The sequence below is a fragment of the Atractosteus spatula genome, chromosome 4, assembly GCF_055471065.1.
Source record: "Atractosteus spatula isolate fAtrSpa1 chromosome 4, fAtrSpa1.hap1, whole genome shotgun sequence".
Lineage (NCBI taxonomy): Eukaryota > Metazoa > Chordata > Actinopteri > Semionotiformes > Lepisosteidae > Atractosteus > Atractosteus spatula.
Window position 1 is genome coordinate 12,357,247 of NC_142709.1, and position 19,383 is coordinate 12,376,629.

Sequence of the window (19,383 nt, forward strand, 5' to 3'; positions counted from 1 at the left end):
ACATCTTTAATGTCAGCTCTGTCTGAATTACTTTTAACTGTGTAGAAAATTATGGCCCGTTCATCTACCATACAGGACATTTTGTACAGAAATGCTAATGGACAACAATGACATTTTGGTACCCAAAATGAAATTCTCAAAGACCAATGTGCTCCTCTTAATTTTTCTGTGTGAACTAATTTACTAGTAGGTAATCATTCACTATTTCAATAATTTTCGGGAAATGGATTAAAAACTGTAAGGCTAAGGTGTTGGCCCTCCCTGACATAGAATGTCAGTGATGTTACATACTATGTAGGGGGTTACAGAATGTATAGGGAGTAAATGCCTGTGGTCTTCAGAAAACTGTTCTTACAGATTCAATGTTCTCTGTTGAATTGTGCAATGGTGCAGAATGCACTACTTTACATTCATTTACTGATCGACAATACAAGGGATAACCAAGTAAAGAAAATCTCAGATGTATTTAGCCTAAAGGACCAAATTGGAGTTATAGCCATGTCTTTGTTTAAAGGTTTCTAGTACTACAGTACTGTATGTACAGTATGACACCTAAAATAAGTAGTGCAAAATTAATATTTATTTTGCCTCTGGCCTTGCAAAATCACTGGTGACACAGACATATCACTGGGTCCCCATAAGACAGTTTAGACTTTAAAGAATCGCTAATGCATGAGATTGTGTAGTTAGTTATTTCATAATCAGCATAAAACGCCTTACTGTACGTGTCATAAATTTGACTGTTCAGGGACGCAATGTCAAGGAAATTTGATGGCTTGTATTCCTGAGCAGTAGCATTTATTAAAAAAAATCCCAAGTTGGGCAAGTTTTATTTTGAACGGGTCATCATTATGCACTGCAAACAGCAGGATTCAGAAAAATCTTTCCCAGGTTTTACTACAGCCGTTTACACTACTGTACGTATGTTGACTAGACTTTGTCTGCATTTGCTTAACATCTTGATATTTATTCCTTTGCAGTAGAAGGTTTGAATATACAGTATGTGTAATTAACCAAATAAGTCAATTGAACACAAAGTCTCTTTTAGAAAGAGATGCAACCAATTAAGGCAGAAGAGCTTTAAATGAAGAAATGTACAAACTGCTGTATGTTGCTTCAAACGTTTTTCACACCCTCTTTTCAGTACCTGCTACAGGGCATACAACGTTTATTCACTGTTGTGACTTACTGTCCACTGTAACACCATGGGACGCTACAGTTGTATTACTAGTTAATAAATGCAGGCAACAGTAATCATTCAAAGAATTTGTTTCTTCCTGGAAGAAGTCAAATGGCACACCTGCAGAGCGTGCCCTGCCTCTGAAGGAGAAAAAAAAACATTTGGCATTGAACTGAGGTTCAGAGCTTTTAATTCAGCCCTTAATCACAAAAACAAGCTAACTGGGTCTTGAGAACAGAACAAAATATAAGTCTACCAATGTTTTAATTAAGCAGGGAAAAGTATAAGGTCTGTTTTAAGAACCCCCCATCCCCAGCTGAATTTTAAGAGATCTGACTGAGAAGGTGTTTCAAGTCTTACATCTCCAATGACAGCCAGGGCAGCCAAAGCAGCCAGAGATCCCAGCATAGCAGCAAGGGTCCTGTGAACAATCTGCAGAGACACAAGAACATTGCTGTCAGATGTAAAGCATCTTGTCCTGAAAATGATTTACTCTACCAACAGGGTTGCTGTCGTAAACAGGGAGAAACAAATTCTCTCTACAGCACGTCACTGATTTCACAATGTTTATTATGGAACGCAACCTTGTGCGATTTTCCAGTTTTTTGCTTGCCCAAAAATACCCTAAATACAGTATAAATACACATGTCACCCAGATGCAAGGGCATAGGTCAGAACATTGTGAGCCTTATCTGGATCCATTGTGACCCAGAAGCCAGAGCTTATGTAGTCCGTTAGGATTATACACCCAGTTCAGGGAAAAAGACTCTTTCATCCTGAAAGCTGAAATGTGCCGCGAAACCTGGATGGCAGTATGGAGCAAACACAGAAGCACTAGTAGGGGGAAAAAAAGACAGAATGCTGTGGGTTTGAAGTCCGTAAAAGATATTAACTGATATATTCCTGGAAATCATTTAACATCACTTTTCTCTTTGAAAGGGTAACCCTATTTTCTTCATTTTGTTTTGAATGGGTTAATTTGTTTTGTGCAAATAATACCAGATGTCTCATACTTTAACAAAATAAATTAGGTAAATTGTCAGACAACATTATCCCCAAATTATATTAGAAGGGATTTTATGAAGATAATTCTATGTAATAAATAGGTCCTCTACAGATTCTCATAATTTGTGTGGATAAAATGTGAAGATGATTAGGCTGCTAATGTCTCCCATAACGTGTATGTGATTATCCTTAAAGTAATAAAAACTGCTAAATCACAACATTATAAATTACATTTGTGAAGCCTGTTTTTCTCCTAGAGTTGCATATTTATTTCTACAGATTTTGTTAGCCTTTACACATCTTCACTCTATAATTGGGACATACTTGTACCTTGATCATAACTGTCATGTTTTTCACATAATCTGTAAAACCATTCCCATATCTACATTTCTTTTAGTGATGAACACAAAATCTTTTACTTTTCTACATAATTATTAAGATTTTGGTCATTTGTGTCAAGCATCCTTTTTTCAAGATTACTTCCTCTGATGAGTTTCCACAGCAGTCAATCTCATTAGAGAAATAAAACATATCATAAAATCCATCTGGATTAAGGAGAGTTACTGTAGCACAAATAAATCATTTTACAATTGAATGTAGTAACAAGGTAAGACATGTCATAAAATTCAACGTTGGAGCATATTTGTCTTTCTGGACCTTTCCTAAACCAAGGCTGCTGATATTTGACTGATTATAATGCAGGAGTGCCTCTTTCCAAGCTTGTGCAATCACTCAGGGGTGGTTAGAAACAAAAAAGACTTCAGTAAAGGTTGCATCAAAGGAGCAGCAGCAGCACTAATGACAGACATCTCTGAACTTTAATTTCTCACTGTTATAAATTGATACCAATGGGGAGGAATTGCGATTCAAGATGTTCATAATCATCACATTGAAGATGTGAGGCCTCATTAGAAGACAGAGAGGACTATGCAGAACGAAATAACATCCAGATAACCTAATTTCAAAACACTCTTCATATTGAACTTAAAAGATTAGAAAACAATATCATACTCATTAAAATTCACTGTCACCAGTGAAGCCTCTTATTGACCGTCCAGAAATTCTTCAGTATTTTAAATATATTTAAATACAGTATGTTCTTTCTTGTATATAAATTAAGTTTTTACTGACATGAATGAGTGAGACTACATTAGCATGTATTAAAGTATTTGGAGCTCTCTCCTTAGTTCCATCTCAGTCACTTTTCGGGACGTCAATAAAAGTGAAAAACATTATTTATAGGTTGACAATGCATCCCACATTTCCTGATGACTTTTCTCAGGTACCCAAACTTTTCTTTTAAAAGATGGGCCGTTTTTCAGTTTTTCCAAAAAATGAAACAGCCATGAGAAGGAAAAGGTATTAAATCCTTGCCCTTCCAAAGACTGACAATTTTGTAGTAGGTGTCTCGTGTAATCTTAGGTATTGTAACTATGCTCACCAAAATAACACATACTGTACAGTATACTGTATTTAGAATCACAACCCCCGATTCAAGATAAACATTAAACTAAACATTCAATAAACATATAACTCTATACATATAGAGTTGGGTATGCTCTTTAAATTACAGCTGTAACAAGAAGTCTTCATTTTTTAATGTTTCTGACAAGACACCTCTAAAAATTACATGTGCTATGAGCCTCATAGTGCATTCAAGTCAGGCAGATTTCCAGAAGCGAACACAAGCATGCACACAGCCTGTCACAGATTGTCAGAGACATTGCATGCAGACCGCAGGGACATTCCTCGACTCAATCTGTAAATGAACTGCCAGATAAGCTTCATTATGGGATGTATGTGTCTACACAGCTCATCCTACAGGTACTTGATTAGGTTAAGATCAAGCAAGAGAGTGGGCCAGGACATGACGCTAATCCCAGTTCGAAGCAGAAAGTCTTAGGAGGCCACTGCTGTGAGGGGCAGATATTTTGGTAAAAAAAAGATTGCACTGACATTGATGTTCTTTTAAGAACAGGTGGAGCCTAGTTCAGAAAATATTGGTCACAGAATACTGCATGACAAGGGTACTCTGAACAGCATCTAGCCAACTCCAAAAACTGTCATTCATGAACCACAAATCCATTACACTACCACCACTAAACTAATATTTTTTCCTTACACTGTCCTCAGCAAACCTTACATTATTTCACCTGCAAACAGATGCTCACCTATTGCCAAATGAGACACAGAACAAGGATTCATCAGTGAGTCAGCCATGCAGCCCACTGATATTGAGTAAAGATGTCACGAATTCAGCAGCACCTGCATCAAATACTGGCAGCTCTCGGCCATCTGATGAGTATAATCAGGTTTATGGGTTCTCCATGAAGCCCATTTGTGGGACCAGATTTAGTTGATGCTCTGTGGAAATGATCCCATATCTGTCCCTAATGTGAAATTATTCATAGTTATGCAGGTCATGGCTAATCATAGGTCACTTGGCACCGATACCAGAGTCTAGTAACAGTGATCAGATGGTCACTGAATGCCCTAATAAATTTATGTTGTGATGTTCCTGCAAGCAACATGCCCAGAATGTCTTATTGCTTAAATGAATTGTGGCGTAGTCACACTTTGAGTCACAAGTATGCATGCAAACTAACAAGCGCATGTTTCTTTCTGTGCATGCGCTGTGCACTGTGCACACTTTGCTGTCAGTCCATTCAGGAGGTAACTCTGAAAAGGGAGGAAGTGAGCCCTGACATTTTTACAAGCATATTGCAGCTTTTCATTATATCATATTCCAGCAGGTGATTTCTCTAGTTTTTCATAGTCTTATCATTTATTTTCTGGAACTACAGAAAATTCAATTAGTTTGGACTTCAAAAGGAGCACTCCAACATGTCATTGCTACATTCCAATCAGAGGCAGACAAGTAAAAGGCAGCTTAATATTGACCTTGGAAGTTACAAACACTGACGGTAGAGACTTGGCACAAGAAAAAGTGCCAGCTGTCTTACAGTACATAAGGACACCTGCTGTTTCCAGTGTCTCTGGTACATGGTTTGAGTACTTCTCTGGCAAATGATATTGCACTGATTTTCTTTTAATTGTATAAATGACAAAAAATACATGCCTGTACATTTATATACAATTCACATATACAATGAGTACACCTGGACAGTTCTACTGAAATGCACTGAAGATTAAGTAAGCATCAACTATTGAATAATTCATAAGAAAATGTAAATTATTTCTCATTTTGCTGCATTTTTTTTTCATTTCATCCTCTTGCTAGCAAACAAGATGATCAGAAAATTTTGGGGATACTTCTTAAGTTAACAGCTAGCATTTAGAAGGCCCCAGGAAACCAAAGATACTATGGAAATCTTTCATGGGTCATTTTATTGTCTAAACAATTTAAATCCACAGAGACACAATGTCCTGTTCTAAAATGTGGAGTCCAGCATTAAAAATGAAAAGGAAATGCTGAACATGTCAGTTCAATTACAACTGACTCGCATTTTTTTATTGAACTTTTATGCAATCGCTAAAATGTCAGCAAACTGGGTCACTCAATGAATATACAGTAAATCACCAAAACAAAAAGTGTCAAGCAAAACAACACATGCATAAGCAGCACCCACTGAGAAGGGGAAATAAGGGAGAAAAAAAAACTCAGGTTTTGAAACTTCTCAGCTATTGTAAATGGTTTGTATAATATTACGTTACAGCACATCAAAATGCACAGGTTTACTCAGCAAGAAGTAGAAAAATTGGTTAACACATGGTTTAGGTTATGGATCACCTCTATGTCTCTTAGCACACTCTTATTAATTGCAAACGGCCTTACAGTATGCCTGGAAGCTGCCATAATGTCATGGTGTTCCTCCAAGCCAGCAATGAAGAAGAGCTGTGTCCATTTTTTCTTTTGTTTTTGCTTCCAGGCAGGCGGCAATATTGTTTTCCTAACAAGAAGAAGTATTTCTTTCACCGCCATCCAGATTTGAAAAGAATCCCTTAATGCTGTTTAATCACAATAGCACTGGATTTGAAATACTGTACTGTATATCAAAGACAATTTGTCAAAACTAGAAACAGTAACTACTGTACCAAAAGTACATTTACCAAAGTCAAAACTTGTTTTGAAATTGTCTACAGATGCCTCAGAACTTGGACATCTGGAAACCATAGAGGAAGAACAATGTAGTCATATATAGTTTTAAAATTAAATGTACTGTATACCAACATTGTGTATAAGCAGAGATGTCAATTTTTACAGCATTGTCTTTCAAATATTCTGTTACAATAAGGCCACCTACAGTATCCACTGTATATGAACTGTGTTATAAATGCTTGCTGTGATTAAATAATTAGCTTCAATACATAACAGATTGAAATATTTATTCTTTACCTTAAGGTCTTATAAAACTATTGTTAGAATGAGCTGTGATAGTGAGTGACATGAATGTTCAAGACATTTGACTGTCTTTACAAATAACACTAAGAAAAAACAACATAATACATTTACCTTATACATTATACTTTATACATTATCAGAAAAAGGAAATGAAAACCAATTTGAGGCAATGAACTGGAGCAGAGTAAGAAGAAATAAAAGAATTTGTTAGAAAGTAAACAATGGCTCATTTGATTAAAAAGGAAGGCATACTCTCCAGAATTTCTAAAAATGTACTCGTATATTGTTGAGGATTGACAGCAATTATATTACTGTCCTGATTTAACTTTAAGGCTGTCTGTTGTAACTCTGTGTGTTTTAATTACGCAAATGCAGGCAGTAGTGAAGAATTCAAGGTGAAAGGTAGCAAATAAATACCTAGCCTGATTTTTTTTTCCTGGTGAAGATAAAGCCAAAGGGGTATGAAAACTAATTTCACATATGTTCTAAAAAAAAGGGGGAGGCAGTAAGGGCACATTGTCTCACAGTAGTACTACAGCTGCAGAAGCGAACTTTATACATTTCTAAAGTTCATCCAGACATCTTCAGTACAATTCATGTCTATTTATAAAAATAATAACTGAAAGCATTATAAATATTGCTTTGTTCCTCATTATACGGTATAATGCCAGACTGTTTTTCAGGGTCGTGGCTTAAGTAAAAACCATCAGTAAACAACAACACATTCACACTGTAAACCTTAGCACCACCCAGTGGTGAACAAAATGACAAGTCTAGTACCAGATTTCACATGAGCTGTGGCATGTTTCACTTGTGGTGTTTTAGGGCAGCAATCCTGTAGCAAGAATACAGCAGTAATAATGTATACTCCATGCATACTGTAGCTAAAGGTAAAACTGAAATGAACCTCACTTTGAAAGACATCTTCTGCCATACATCATTCTCTGTTTATTTCTGCTAAAAATAAGATTTTTTTGAATTGAGGAGAGAGATGTTTAAGGAGAAGGGGGAAATAATACATTTACCAAAATGAAAACTCTACAGATATAGATATTAAGGTAGGGTTTAAAAATAATTAAACTCTACAGCACAGCTTGAAGATGGAAACTTCACATCCACTAATTAGACAAATCTCTGTTTTTTTCATAGTCCAGTAAGTTGCGCTCTCAAAGTTAGAAATACTGTACAGACAAGCCACTGGATGAGATTCCAGATATGTACCATCTGGAACAGTGAAACAGTGGGCGAAAAACAGAGAATAGGGTCAGCAGATGCACAGATTAAATAAGTGACCTGTTACCTCAAATATAATAAGAGCATAAACTCCAGCTAGGATGACTCCTGCGATTACAACTTGAGTCTCCACACTGGCATAGAGGGACTGAAGGCTCATCGACAATGGAACAACCTGAGTGTCCTGCAGAAGTGCCTGGATGCTTATAGAGATGGGGCCACTGCAGAGACAAGCAAAAGAAAATAATGAACAAAGGTCTCTGTTGTCGATTTGTCTGCATTTTCCTGCTCTTACACAATACACACTGTACAGTCTGCTAGGTAAGACTTTAAACACTACACAGAGCTTTTTCACTTAGTGTTTTCACATACAGTATCTGTAAATAACAAAACAAAAACAGTTATTCCAGCTATAAAATTGCTCCTGGGCTTTTACAAAATCCTTCCATTAACACCTGCACCATTAATATGTTTCCCTGTTTTTATGATTTGGTTTATCTCATTGAAGAGAAAGTCTGAATGAAAATAGAAGGGTACAGTAAATAAGGGAATTTCATCCTAAAATATGAGATCCCCAGAACAAAGATGACCTTCTCAACTATTATTAAGGACTGATATACAATATCCTTCATAGACACTGTGGAAAGCTCTGTTGAATATTTAATGAAAAAATACAGTATGTATCAGCCCACTGTTCATTGTTTAGCTACAATAATATATATATATATTTGTTGTCAAGTGCAATATAAAACCTACCTGTTGATCACCTCAAAGGTCCTAGTTTTCAGTATCTGATCATTTCTTTGGGAATTTACCGGTATGGTCCAGTTGTAAATTACCTGCGCACAAAAGAACACAACTAGCTTCTCTTTTTTTGTGTGCGTTTTTTTCTGTACCTTTCTCACTTTTTGTGTACGGTATGTTGTATATGTTATTACTGCGTGTTATTTCTAATTAAGGTCTGTTTGCTTTATCTACTGTAGGTACAGCTTCAAGAACCGAGCACATCTTGAGCTTCACGTGGGAATTGTAACAAGATACCACTAAGAAGAAAACCAAACCAAGACAAGACATTCTGAGCAAGCTGTAAATCTTTCTCATGTGAAGTTTACTAAGAGGTTTTTTAAACAAAATAACTAACTTTTTGCTATAGAAGTAGGATAAATGTGTGTCTTATATTACATATAAGATTTACAGTAGAATACAATTCAGAACCAAGAAAAAATAATTATTTTCTCAAACTGGAAAACCTTTTCTTTTTCATTTACCTTTACAATACATTTCTAGCAGATATGCCATTCTTGGTACTATGATGTCAATTACATAACACAACAGTCAATCTACTGGTCTCATTCACTCCATTTCTTGATAATTCAGCGAAGTCTTGGCTCAGTTTTAAAGAGTTTTATCTGAAATAGTATTACTTAGCTTCCTCTTTTAATCTGCATTAAGTTTCATTTTCACTTTTTACAAGTGACAAACTGAATCCTGAAAACAAGCAGCAGAGATGATGTACGCAAGTAAACCAATCGATAGGGAAATCAATGGTTTTGTCACCAGAACCACCAATGAGGAGTGGTCTTGCAGCATAATATATTAGAAGAAAATGATCATGAAAATTGATCTCTGGCCAGCCCGGGGAAAAGAAGGGTAGACTGAAGGGATCAATGCCATAGGTCATCAGAACCTGCTGGGGGCGTCTCCTCCTCATCCCAGCTTCTTCATTCTGGTCCACCTGGACAACAACGTACTCCTCCGTTGTCTCACCAGCCATATTATCAATGAAGGGTCCTGCCACTTGGACTTTTAAAAGGGCATTGTCTCTGAACTCTGTAAGATTCATAGCTGGAACCAATCTGTTAAAGACAGTAACCTTGGAAGTGAAGGCAAACTGTAAAATACATCACATTTTATAAAGGAACTATTCAGCTCATTGTGGCATTGTGTAAGTAAAAAAAGTACACATTTAACAAAGTTGTACTACTGTGTGTATTTTCATTCTGTAACTCAAAAGATTCCACAGTGCTGCCTAAAAATGTGAGCACTGTGTTGAAATTGCAATTTCCCGTATACTCCCCTGCACCCTGTTAAATGAAATGCTGTACAGAGAGAAGAGGATAGAATTGATTCAAATAACAGTAATTGGACAACAGCAATAATATCCTATGTTAACCTTTGGTCAAATACTTTAAAAATATGGCACTGCTTGTCATTTTTATGCCAATGACATTCAAATTGACCTCACAAATTGGTTGGTAAATTGCGACCAATAGAAGACAGAACTGTCTTCAGATGTGTGTGCATCAGATTAAATTTTCCTCTGCACTTTTTTAAAAATAAGAAATAATTTTTGTATTGTCTTATTCTTAACATCTTTTAGTTATTTTTCCACAACACCTTGAGATGCAAGGAATAAAATGCCACTTTACAAATAATATCCGATTGATCTGATATGTGAAGGTCTCTTTGTCTGTTAAAAAAGTGCAATCATTAGTCAGAGTGGGACATTAGAACTGAACAGAGAACAGAGGTAATGTGTTCAGCAAGCTTTTTTCCCCCAAAATTCACAAAACTCAAGGCTGTCGTCTTCTTCACCAAGACTACAAAATAATCTTAAATTATAAAAAATATTTTTTTTCTACATTATGACTGAGATCATGTAAAAATATAATGTGTCCTAAAATTTAACCTTTTTTTTCAAAGGAACACCACAACATTTGTCTGTATTGACTAGTGTAATACAAAGGGTCTTCTGCACAGTGTACCTGCAAAAGAAAATTATTTATGTCAATTTCAATAATTCGTGTACAAGAAGCAGTTGTAACATAATAAAGGATATTATCATTCAGTACACCATGGTGCTTTTTTAGAACCATTTGTATCCAGAATAACAACCACAGTAGTAAAGGTGATGATTTTAAACTATTCTTTTTATATTAATTGATGAATGATACATTTTAAAAGTTAAAAGCATGAGGTTTCACTGATGGTTACCAAATTTCATGTCTGGTCGTAGATTTGCTCTCTCTCTTTCCTAGCGTTAATCCTGCATCAGCAGGGTCCGCTTGTCGGCATGCCCCTCTCCATTTGGTGGTTTGAACCAAATCTTTGAGCTGACGTTGTCATTAAATGCGACCGAGAATACTTCCAACCGGCGCGTCGCTCCGCCTGCCGTCGGAGTGGAGAAGGAGAACAAAGTAATGTAGCCAATTCATAGAGGGGGATTATTAGGAGGCATGGGAAATTTGGCCAGGACGCCGGGGTTACACCCCTACTCTTTTCGAGAAACACCCTGGGATTTTTAATGACCACAGAGAGTCAGGACCTCCAAAAGACGGTGGTCGTAGATTTGCTATAAGGTGTAATTATTCTAAAATCAACCACTTTCACACAGAGATTAAGCAACTAATTGTGTGACACATTTAAGTTCATTTCGTGCACATTAAATAATTTAGTTTTATTTAGCAAAGGGCATGTATAGTTGTGCAATCTATATACTGTGCTGTATTTTGATTGGTCTTTGCATTTTCTTTCACTCATGAAAATGTTCAGGCTGAGTTTATTTAATTTTGATAAAAAAATATTCACTTGTATGTGAAATGTGTACTGTATACTTCATTTGTAATTCAGCAAAATGCACTGTAGCTAAGCAAGGTGACAGATAATTAATTCACTGGATTGTGTTGACGTACAAGTACTTTAGTACTTTATCCAATTCATTAGATGACATTTGCACTAACAGACAAAGCTTTTCCAACTGTTCTCTAATTTCTTACTAAACAAGACTTAACAGTGCCCTTCTTTGAGTCAGGAAAGGATACCATATGTGCTTACTGTTTCCATTTACATTTGGGAATACAGGATTAGCTCTGGGAAAATCCATTTTTCCCTTTGAAGTTTGCTTCCCATGGTGAAGCATATGCAGAAGGTGAAATATATTCTTATTCTCAAATTTAGTATAAGGGAGACTGCTAGAGAATGCTAGAAGGTCAGAGCCAACTGTCAAAGTACAGTAAAAACTGTGTATGGGTGGGCCTAATACAGTACACTGTTTTACAGTTGAGTTCCTCATTCCTTTAACTTTGAAATTTCCTCTTCTACTTATAACTGCATTGTTTTGTATAACATTCAAACACTGTAACAAAATACAAATGACTTTCCATGTCTGGGCTGCTACCTCTTGCAGATGGTCAGAGCCATTACCCATTTTGAACACCTCAATTAGAAAAGTAGACAGCCTTTTCAAGGAACGAATATTAATGAGTCCTCCTCAGAGATCTTGTTAAGTGATAATCATTTGAATGCTGACCTTGCCTCACCTGTAGTGCTTTCTGCCTCTGAGGGCTGTGATGAACAAATTACATCCAACACATGCTCTGGGGCTTCAGGTAATCATTGCAAATTACGATCCCGGTCATTTCATTAATGCTGAAATGCCAGTCTCTGGTGGGTAGGTGCGCTCTAGGGGGCAGAGGATATTTAAGTTTTGCTCTCCCCCATTTAGGGAGCAATAGCATATTGAAGAAAAGAATGAGAAGTGGTACAATTGCTTGATATGACGTGACATTAGTGTAAGTTTTATGGGACAGTTCTCTGTGTTTGCCTTCACACCAACTCTTGACCACACATATCAAGTACGGTATGAGGCCCAGTGGGAAGAGAAGGGTCACTGAAGTCACGAATTTGGGCAGCATCCGGCACCTACCCATAATGTCTCACAGCTTCCATCCCTTGAATTTCCATCAGCTTATACAGTATGAAGACCAGTTCATACTAATGAGTCTGCTTAAATCTCTGTCCTTGATTTAGACACGTAAAGGCTGAGTTTCCTTTGAACCTTGGCAAGGCAGAAATTTGGATTTACTATACAGTATGTGCATGTTTTTGATGTTATTGAAAACGTGTTAAATTAGTTTTTATCAGTTTTATCCCTGGAACATTCAAAATGCTCCTGTTTTCCAAAACATAATTATTGTATAAATATACAGTACAATGACCATTCAGAACATTTACTTTGGAGGTTACTGACCAGAGTAAGGACACACTTGCAAACGTTTGATAGTCTTTCAAATGTAAACATCCATTAATCCAATATTCTCCTGGCCTGACTCGGCCTACTAGGTTTCTAGAGGACATAATAAAATATTATATTCACCATAAAGTATCAGTTTTCTCAAAGCAAAGACAGCTGCATGCATAATGAAGAATCTGGATATTATCATTATCATATAGCCATTGTACTACGTTAACCCTGTTATTTGATAAGGCTTTGGATGGTTCAATATTTACCTGTACTAAGCAAATTTTTTAAAATAACAGTAGAAACTAGAGAATGATGAATTGTAAGGCAACTAGAAGACAAAAGTGATTTAACAGTTTTGATGAGAAATGTCTTCAGTAGATACAGTATACAGCACAGGTCTGAGGACAATGCAAGAGAATTCTAGCAAAAGCCAGTATTTTGGTTTGTAAAACACATGGACAGGGTGGGTCTGTGCCAGTGTCAATACTTTAAATCAGACAGGGGATTTGGTGAAACACGCTCTCTCACCAAAAGAATATTTAGCGTAAATTAATTAAAACAAAAGTGAAAATATTTGTGGGATGTGATGACACCCATGAAATAGATATGTGTGGGGTTGTTCAATGAGTATTTTTAGTGTGCTGACATGTACAGTAACTTAACCTGCTTGGCTAAGTTAACAAAGGCAACCAAGCCATACTGTTCCCGATGGTGAAGATGAGGTGGAGGAGGAGGGATGACAAAATGCAACAAAGAGGAATTAGAATTTGATATGTATAACTTACAAGAAAGTACGACAGGAATCATTATGATTGAAAACAGTTGAGATTAAAGTTGTAGTCATCCCTCCTGAACAGACAGGAATATTTATATAGAATACTTGCAACATACAGTACAAAAACCAGCATAATATTATTCTTTGGGGTTTGGTTAAAATGAAAGAGAAAACCTGCCATGAAAAATCACTGAATTTCATTTTGTACACATGTATCCAACTACATTAACTTCTTCATTTTCTGTTAGGCTTTGTGAGAGGATTTTACTAAATCTCAGACATATTGTTACCTTATAAAGGTTGCTTCTTCTTGTTTTTCCCAACATTCAAGAAAGCCTCTATATGAGCCTGGGACAAATAACAGTTGGGGATTTACAAGTAGAAGACACTAATATAATTTGAATGTGTAATGTTACGTTATCTTACTATCCATTTTTACCAAACGACAATGGCTTCAAAATACTGTACTGAGAATGAAATGCTGGAAAGCTACTCATTGTTTCTCATTCCAATTTGCTAAGTAAACAAAATGGAAAGCTAACATATAATTTTAAATGAAGTGACCTATTCCTTATGCCGGCAAACGTAATACCAAGAACTGCTGTCCAAAAAAGACAAGTAAATCAGTAGACACTGGAAAACTCCATCCATCAGACAAGTGCTGCAGCCAGCTGAGTCTGCAATAGCATATTTAAACTGTCAGTCTTATCAGGCTTTATCAGACCATCAGCGAAACACCCACCAGTCCACAAAAAGCATAAACAAGGAAAAAAAAAAACTGACACCTCTGAAATAATCAGGAACAAAGGATACAAAAGCGTTCATCAGCTGAAACAGCTATCATTTGCCAGGGGCTTTCACGATCAGGGTACATGCTGAAAAGTAGCTGAAATGAGGACAAAAAAGGACACCCCTGTAAAAGCCATGTTAAATTAACTGTATACCTTTGTAATAGGAATAATGATTCATTCTTATTCTTTCTTATTATTTATTAACTTTTCTGGACCTCCCAAACTCTGCAGAAATGTGAAACACCCTGCCAAAGTAGAAAATGTCCTATATCCCAAACAAAAATCCTAAGTACAAGACTCTTGCCCTTTGTTACTGCACTAACTCATTCAGCATAGAGTCCTGTACCCTCAAATAATAACAGTCTAAGAACTGTAAATATGACAAAAGCAAAATATTGTACTGTCTTGTGCCCGCATTGTATTAATAATTGTACACAGATATGATATTCAGTATTCTGAGCAGAACAAGCAAAATGAATATATCCAGAGTAAAACAGGCAGGCGGTTATACTGTCCTAAATGTCCAAAACATTGCAAACCATACTTACTGAACAGATGATAACGATGGCAAAAATAGTGGATATTTTGCAAATGCTTAAGCAATACCTGGAAGAGAAATTATACTTATTTGAGCTAATTTAAGAAGATGCTCTTTATTACTCTTGGAATGTGGAGCTTTTCTTCAATGTTTGTGAAACAATTACTGTAGCAGTGTGCATCATGTTTACCTCAGTAAAAAACTGCATATTGTTTGTGATAATGTTATTGTGAAGAATTTTGTTTCCCCTACCAAATATATTTTTGAAAGATATGTGGTCAAAATATTAAGCTGTTTTCATGTATAATAGAATTCTTGATGTAAGAATTATGATGTTTTCCTAGTTGTTTAAGGCTACATTATGTATATAATAAAATACTTCAAAACAATCCACAATACTGAGAGACTGATAATACTAAGATCATTCTATCTCCAGGTATTGTGTGTTAAGCTTGAACCCAAGAGATAAATTGCTCCAAGGCAAGTGCTATCAACATGTAGATTTCAACTACTGTGACAAAACTGTAGCAAATTGAGTTTATAACAGAAGTTTGGTGAAAAGTTAGGTCCTAATCTAGTCTACTTTCGCTTTTTATTGTGTTTTAAACAAAAGCAAATTAAATACCGAGCTGGAAAACATCACAATGATTTACCAAAAAAAAAAAAAAAATATCTAGAAAAGATTTGCTAAAACAAATCTTTCTATCCCAACCTACAGTACAATCATTTTCCAGGTCAAGTCCAGGTACAGCAAGCACTTACGCCATGTGCAAACTGGCAACAAAGAAAACCCATATGTATTTTTTTCCTTTTTAAGCTCAAGATCTTACAAATCAGTTTTATGTATACACTGCGGCCGAATAATGAATGTACAGTACAGGCTAAAAAACTAAATCTAGATTGAGGAGTATTACCACAAAGCTCTTGGTACTGTACTTGCAACACACTTGAGCAATTTAGGCCTATCCTGTGTACCTTGGTATCCAGCCAAAAATATTTAAATCTCTTTAAAATAAGATGCCCCACTTTATATACCCAATTAGAGCTACACAATTATGTTCAGGGATTACTGTATTTCTGATACAGACCCTCAAGCTCTTGTTTTTAAAATCCATTTATTTGTTTTCTGTTCCACTTTTCCAGGCACAGCAAAACCTGTGCTGACATGTATTACAGACACCTTGCTGCAGCAAGCAAGACAAAAGAGTCCCATATTCAGCAAAAGCTCAGCAGACAGGCACATAAACAGTTGCTGACAGGTCTGCCGGAGGAATAGTTGTGCACTGCACACAAGCACACCACCCCATCTCTGTTTCTTAACTAGTGATCTTCTGTTCAATTGTTTCAGCCCAAAGATGCCAGATATACAGTATGAGGATGGGCAAAGGATGGCATGAAAAACTGAAATTACTGGAAAACACTGAGGATAGACTCACATTCATAGCGGTTTCATGGATGTTTAACCTGATTAGAGAAAGAAATGTGGTGAGTGTGCTAGTTTATAAGCAAGAGCAAATACTGCCTTGAAAAATTGTTTTTTCTTTTGCATCCATAAAAATGCATCCAATCCAACATGTTTCTGTCACTACACTGATTAGCCCTCAGATGAGTGGGTTATTCACAACACTAATTTGTAAGGGCTCCATATGATTGTTCTTCAGTTATTCCTGGCAAAACCTTGGCTGGATATAGACGCTGAGATTTTGTTTTTAAATATAACAATATACAGTATAAAGTACATATTGCAGGGGTAATATCTGTCTGTAAAGATGGTGAACGTTTTACTAAACCATTTGAACTATTTGAATAATTCACCTTTGTAGCATTTTTTTCAACTTAATTTTCAATTACCAGCATTGTAACCATGTATTTTATTAACATTTAAAATGTACACCCTAGGTTTATTCATTTTTTTCTTTATAGTAGGAGGACACTACAGTAGTTTAATAAAAAAAACACCTTCTGTGGCACAAAGACTTCTGTTAGCATGGAGTAAGGGTGTTGATTTGGAATTTACTGTAGGTTCATACTGAAGAGTGCTACTACTGTATAGGACAATCAAATTGGGCCATCAACAATCCTTTGTAACAGCAACCTAGTTTGCCTTGAATATTTCTTATCCTAGTAGTACTGTCTAGGGCCAGCCTTGCTTAGCTTCTGAGAGCTAAAGAGATCAGGCTGTAAGGTGGTAACACTGTTGCCAAATACGAGAAGTATACTAATTCTACAGTAGGCCTCAGAAAATTGGCTTTATCTTTTGCCTACTATTTTATTTTAAGTATAATTTTATGCACCAAGAAGTAAAGATTATTTATGTGATGTTAGAATTGGTTGAGTTGGATGACCAACTATTTAAGTACTGGCATCAAAAATTGAACCAATTGATTGTACCTAGTCAAACGTGTGTGTTTTACATAGGATAAATTAATCCCTGAATGGATTCCCTTACAACCTATAAGCTGGATGTGTGTCTCCATCACACCAGGGCAACAGCACAATCTGGTTCAATTCTTTTCAGTTACTCCATAGAAAAAATACTTTTCTTTATTAGAAAAATATCAACACTTTCTTCCCATATTTAAACAATTAAGTGGATTGATTTAATTAAAGGATCTGTTTAGTATCTGAGGACTAAAGTACAAACCCTGGCTCAATTTACAGCTCACATTCTGTTACCACTCTAGAACAAAAGTATGCTATTCAACTTTTGTAGATGAAGAAAGTAAGATTACCTTAAACTGTTGGACAGAGTGAAGTTTAAATTAAGGTTATCCAGCGGATCAGATTTCTCAGTGGAAGTAGATCTTGAAAGACTTGTAACTTCACTTCCAAGATGACACCTTTTTTCCAGCTCTGCAGAACTGCTTTCCCAAGATTCATCTCCATTTGTGAAAGTGGGATCGTGAAGTGCCATATAAGTAATACTGTGGAGTAAAAACAGAACAAATAGGTACCACTTAATAGACTGAAAAATTTTTTCTAAGTGAAAACTATGTTTCTAGATGATGTCAATGTTGATTACATGAAAGAAGCATTAATTGGTTAAATTTAGTAAAATGACATGGTAGGTAGGTTAGGTCCCCTTTCCATGAAGGCCCATGGAGAATGAGGGGGAAAGGCCACCATTTTTCTCAACCATCCGACACTGGAGGTGGAGGTGATGTGGTCAGCATCACGCTCCAGCCAGCCTATTACCCCCAGAAGGATTAACCCCCCGGTACTCATTTGGAAAGCAGGCTGAGTGGACCTGGGAGCCGTCTGGAAGGAATTGGAGCAAGATACATTACTTGCCCCTACCTGGGATTGAACCCAGGACCTTGATGCACAAGCACAGATTGGACACTACAGAATCAACCAGTCCAAGCTCTGTTAATTTAAATAAACGAGTACTCAGCTGTTCTTTTGTCTCAATCCATGTCAAAGCATGCCATAACACCAAGTTAACTTCCATCATTCAATCATATATTACTGATATTGAGTATTAAAGAGTGGTCTACAGAGTTTTCTGACTGAACAATGGAAACCAAATACAAAACACTTCTGCTGTGACAAAAACACAGAGTAACAAGTCCTGTGTTACTCTCTATATCCAGTACACAGAGTTTCACTGAAAGGCAGGAGTTGCAGTTCTAATGTACTTAAGAGACACTCTTAAATAATACAAAATGTTCCAAATGTGATTTATGCCACCTAAAAAGAGTTTAACAGGGAAATCATCATGATAGTTAAACCAATAAATTTCCAAGATTATGTAATTGTCATTAAAGCTAACCATCTACTGTATGTAATGGTTAAAACTCACAGTGTATTCATGAAATGATCCTATCAATACAGTAGATTAATATTTAATAAAAATCCCTGGAACATCAATATGTTGGTCATATTAGCTATTGCTCTGTTTGCTGTATACAATCACAGAGATGCCTGTACAGTCTGCTAACCTACAATAAGGAAGCACAAAATTAAATTGAAATCTGACCCTAAAGAAAGAAACTGGTGCATCCTAACAAGCACATTGTTAATACCCATGCAGAGAATTCTCACTGTTTTTTAATCCTATTTTTTTTAAATATGATAAACTTCCAATATTAGAGACAGCAAAGGATGACAGGATCTATAATTTCTGAACCTCAATCACAAACATCACAGTAATTTAAGGATACATTTGGGTTATCTGTTTTTTTTTCTAAAGCTATAAAAAGGATACAGAGTAGCATGACAGAAAGAAAGGACAAAAGAAAGGAATTATATAATTGTTTTTATAAATAATAGACAGGCTGTTCTTTCAGACAGGTGTACGTCAAGACCATGAAATGCGAGATAAATATTGACGAAGAACTGAAGATACAGAAATAGATTACTGTCAAATCAAAGGTTTACAGAGAAGACTGAGTACTTTTATTTTTCAAGGCATTTGATTTCAGCTGACAGATATTATAATCAATTGTAGCTCAGATGAAGATATCTCATGAAAA

At 36.1% G+C, this 19,383-nt stretch overlaps 1 protein-coding gene across 1 annotated transcript in view; it reads right to left on the reverse strand.

The window, feature by feature from the left end:
* The window catches only part of oca2 (oculocutaneous albinism II), a 133,091-nt gene that overhangs the window by 76,981 nt on the left and 36,727 nt on the right, over nucleotides 1-19,383 (reverse strand). Inside the window, exons 4-10 of the mRNA XM_088913271.1 lie at nucleotides 17,641-17,832; nucleotides 14,919-14,976; nucleotides 14,393-14,465; nucleotides 9,469-9,626; nucleotides 8,538-8,620; nucleotides 7,849-8,002; nucleotides 1,541-1,612 (exon numbers count right to left, since the gene is read on the reverse strand). Coding sequence (XP_088769397.1) covers nucleotides 1,541-1,612; nucleotides 7,849-8,002; nucleotides 8,538-8,620; nucleotides 9,469-9,626; nucleotides 14,393-14,465; nucleotides 14,919-14,976; nucleotides 17,641-17,832 — 790 coding nt within the window. The remainder of the gene's footprint in view (nucleotides 1-1,540; nucleotides 1,613-7,848; nucleotides 8,003-8,537; nucleotides 8,621-9,468; nucleotides 9,627-14,392; nucleotides 14,466-14,918; nucleotides 14,977-17,640; nucleotides 17,833-19,383) is intronic.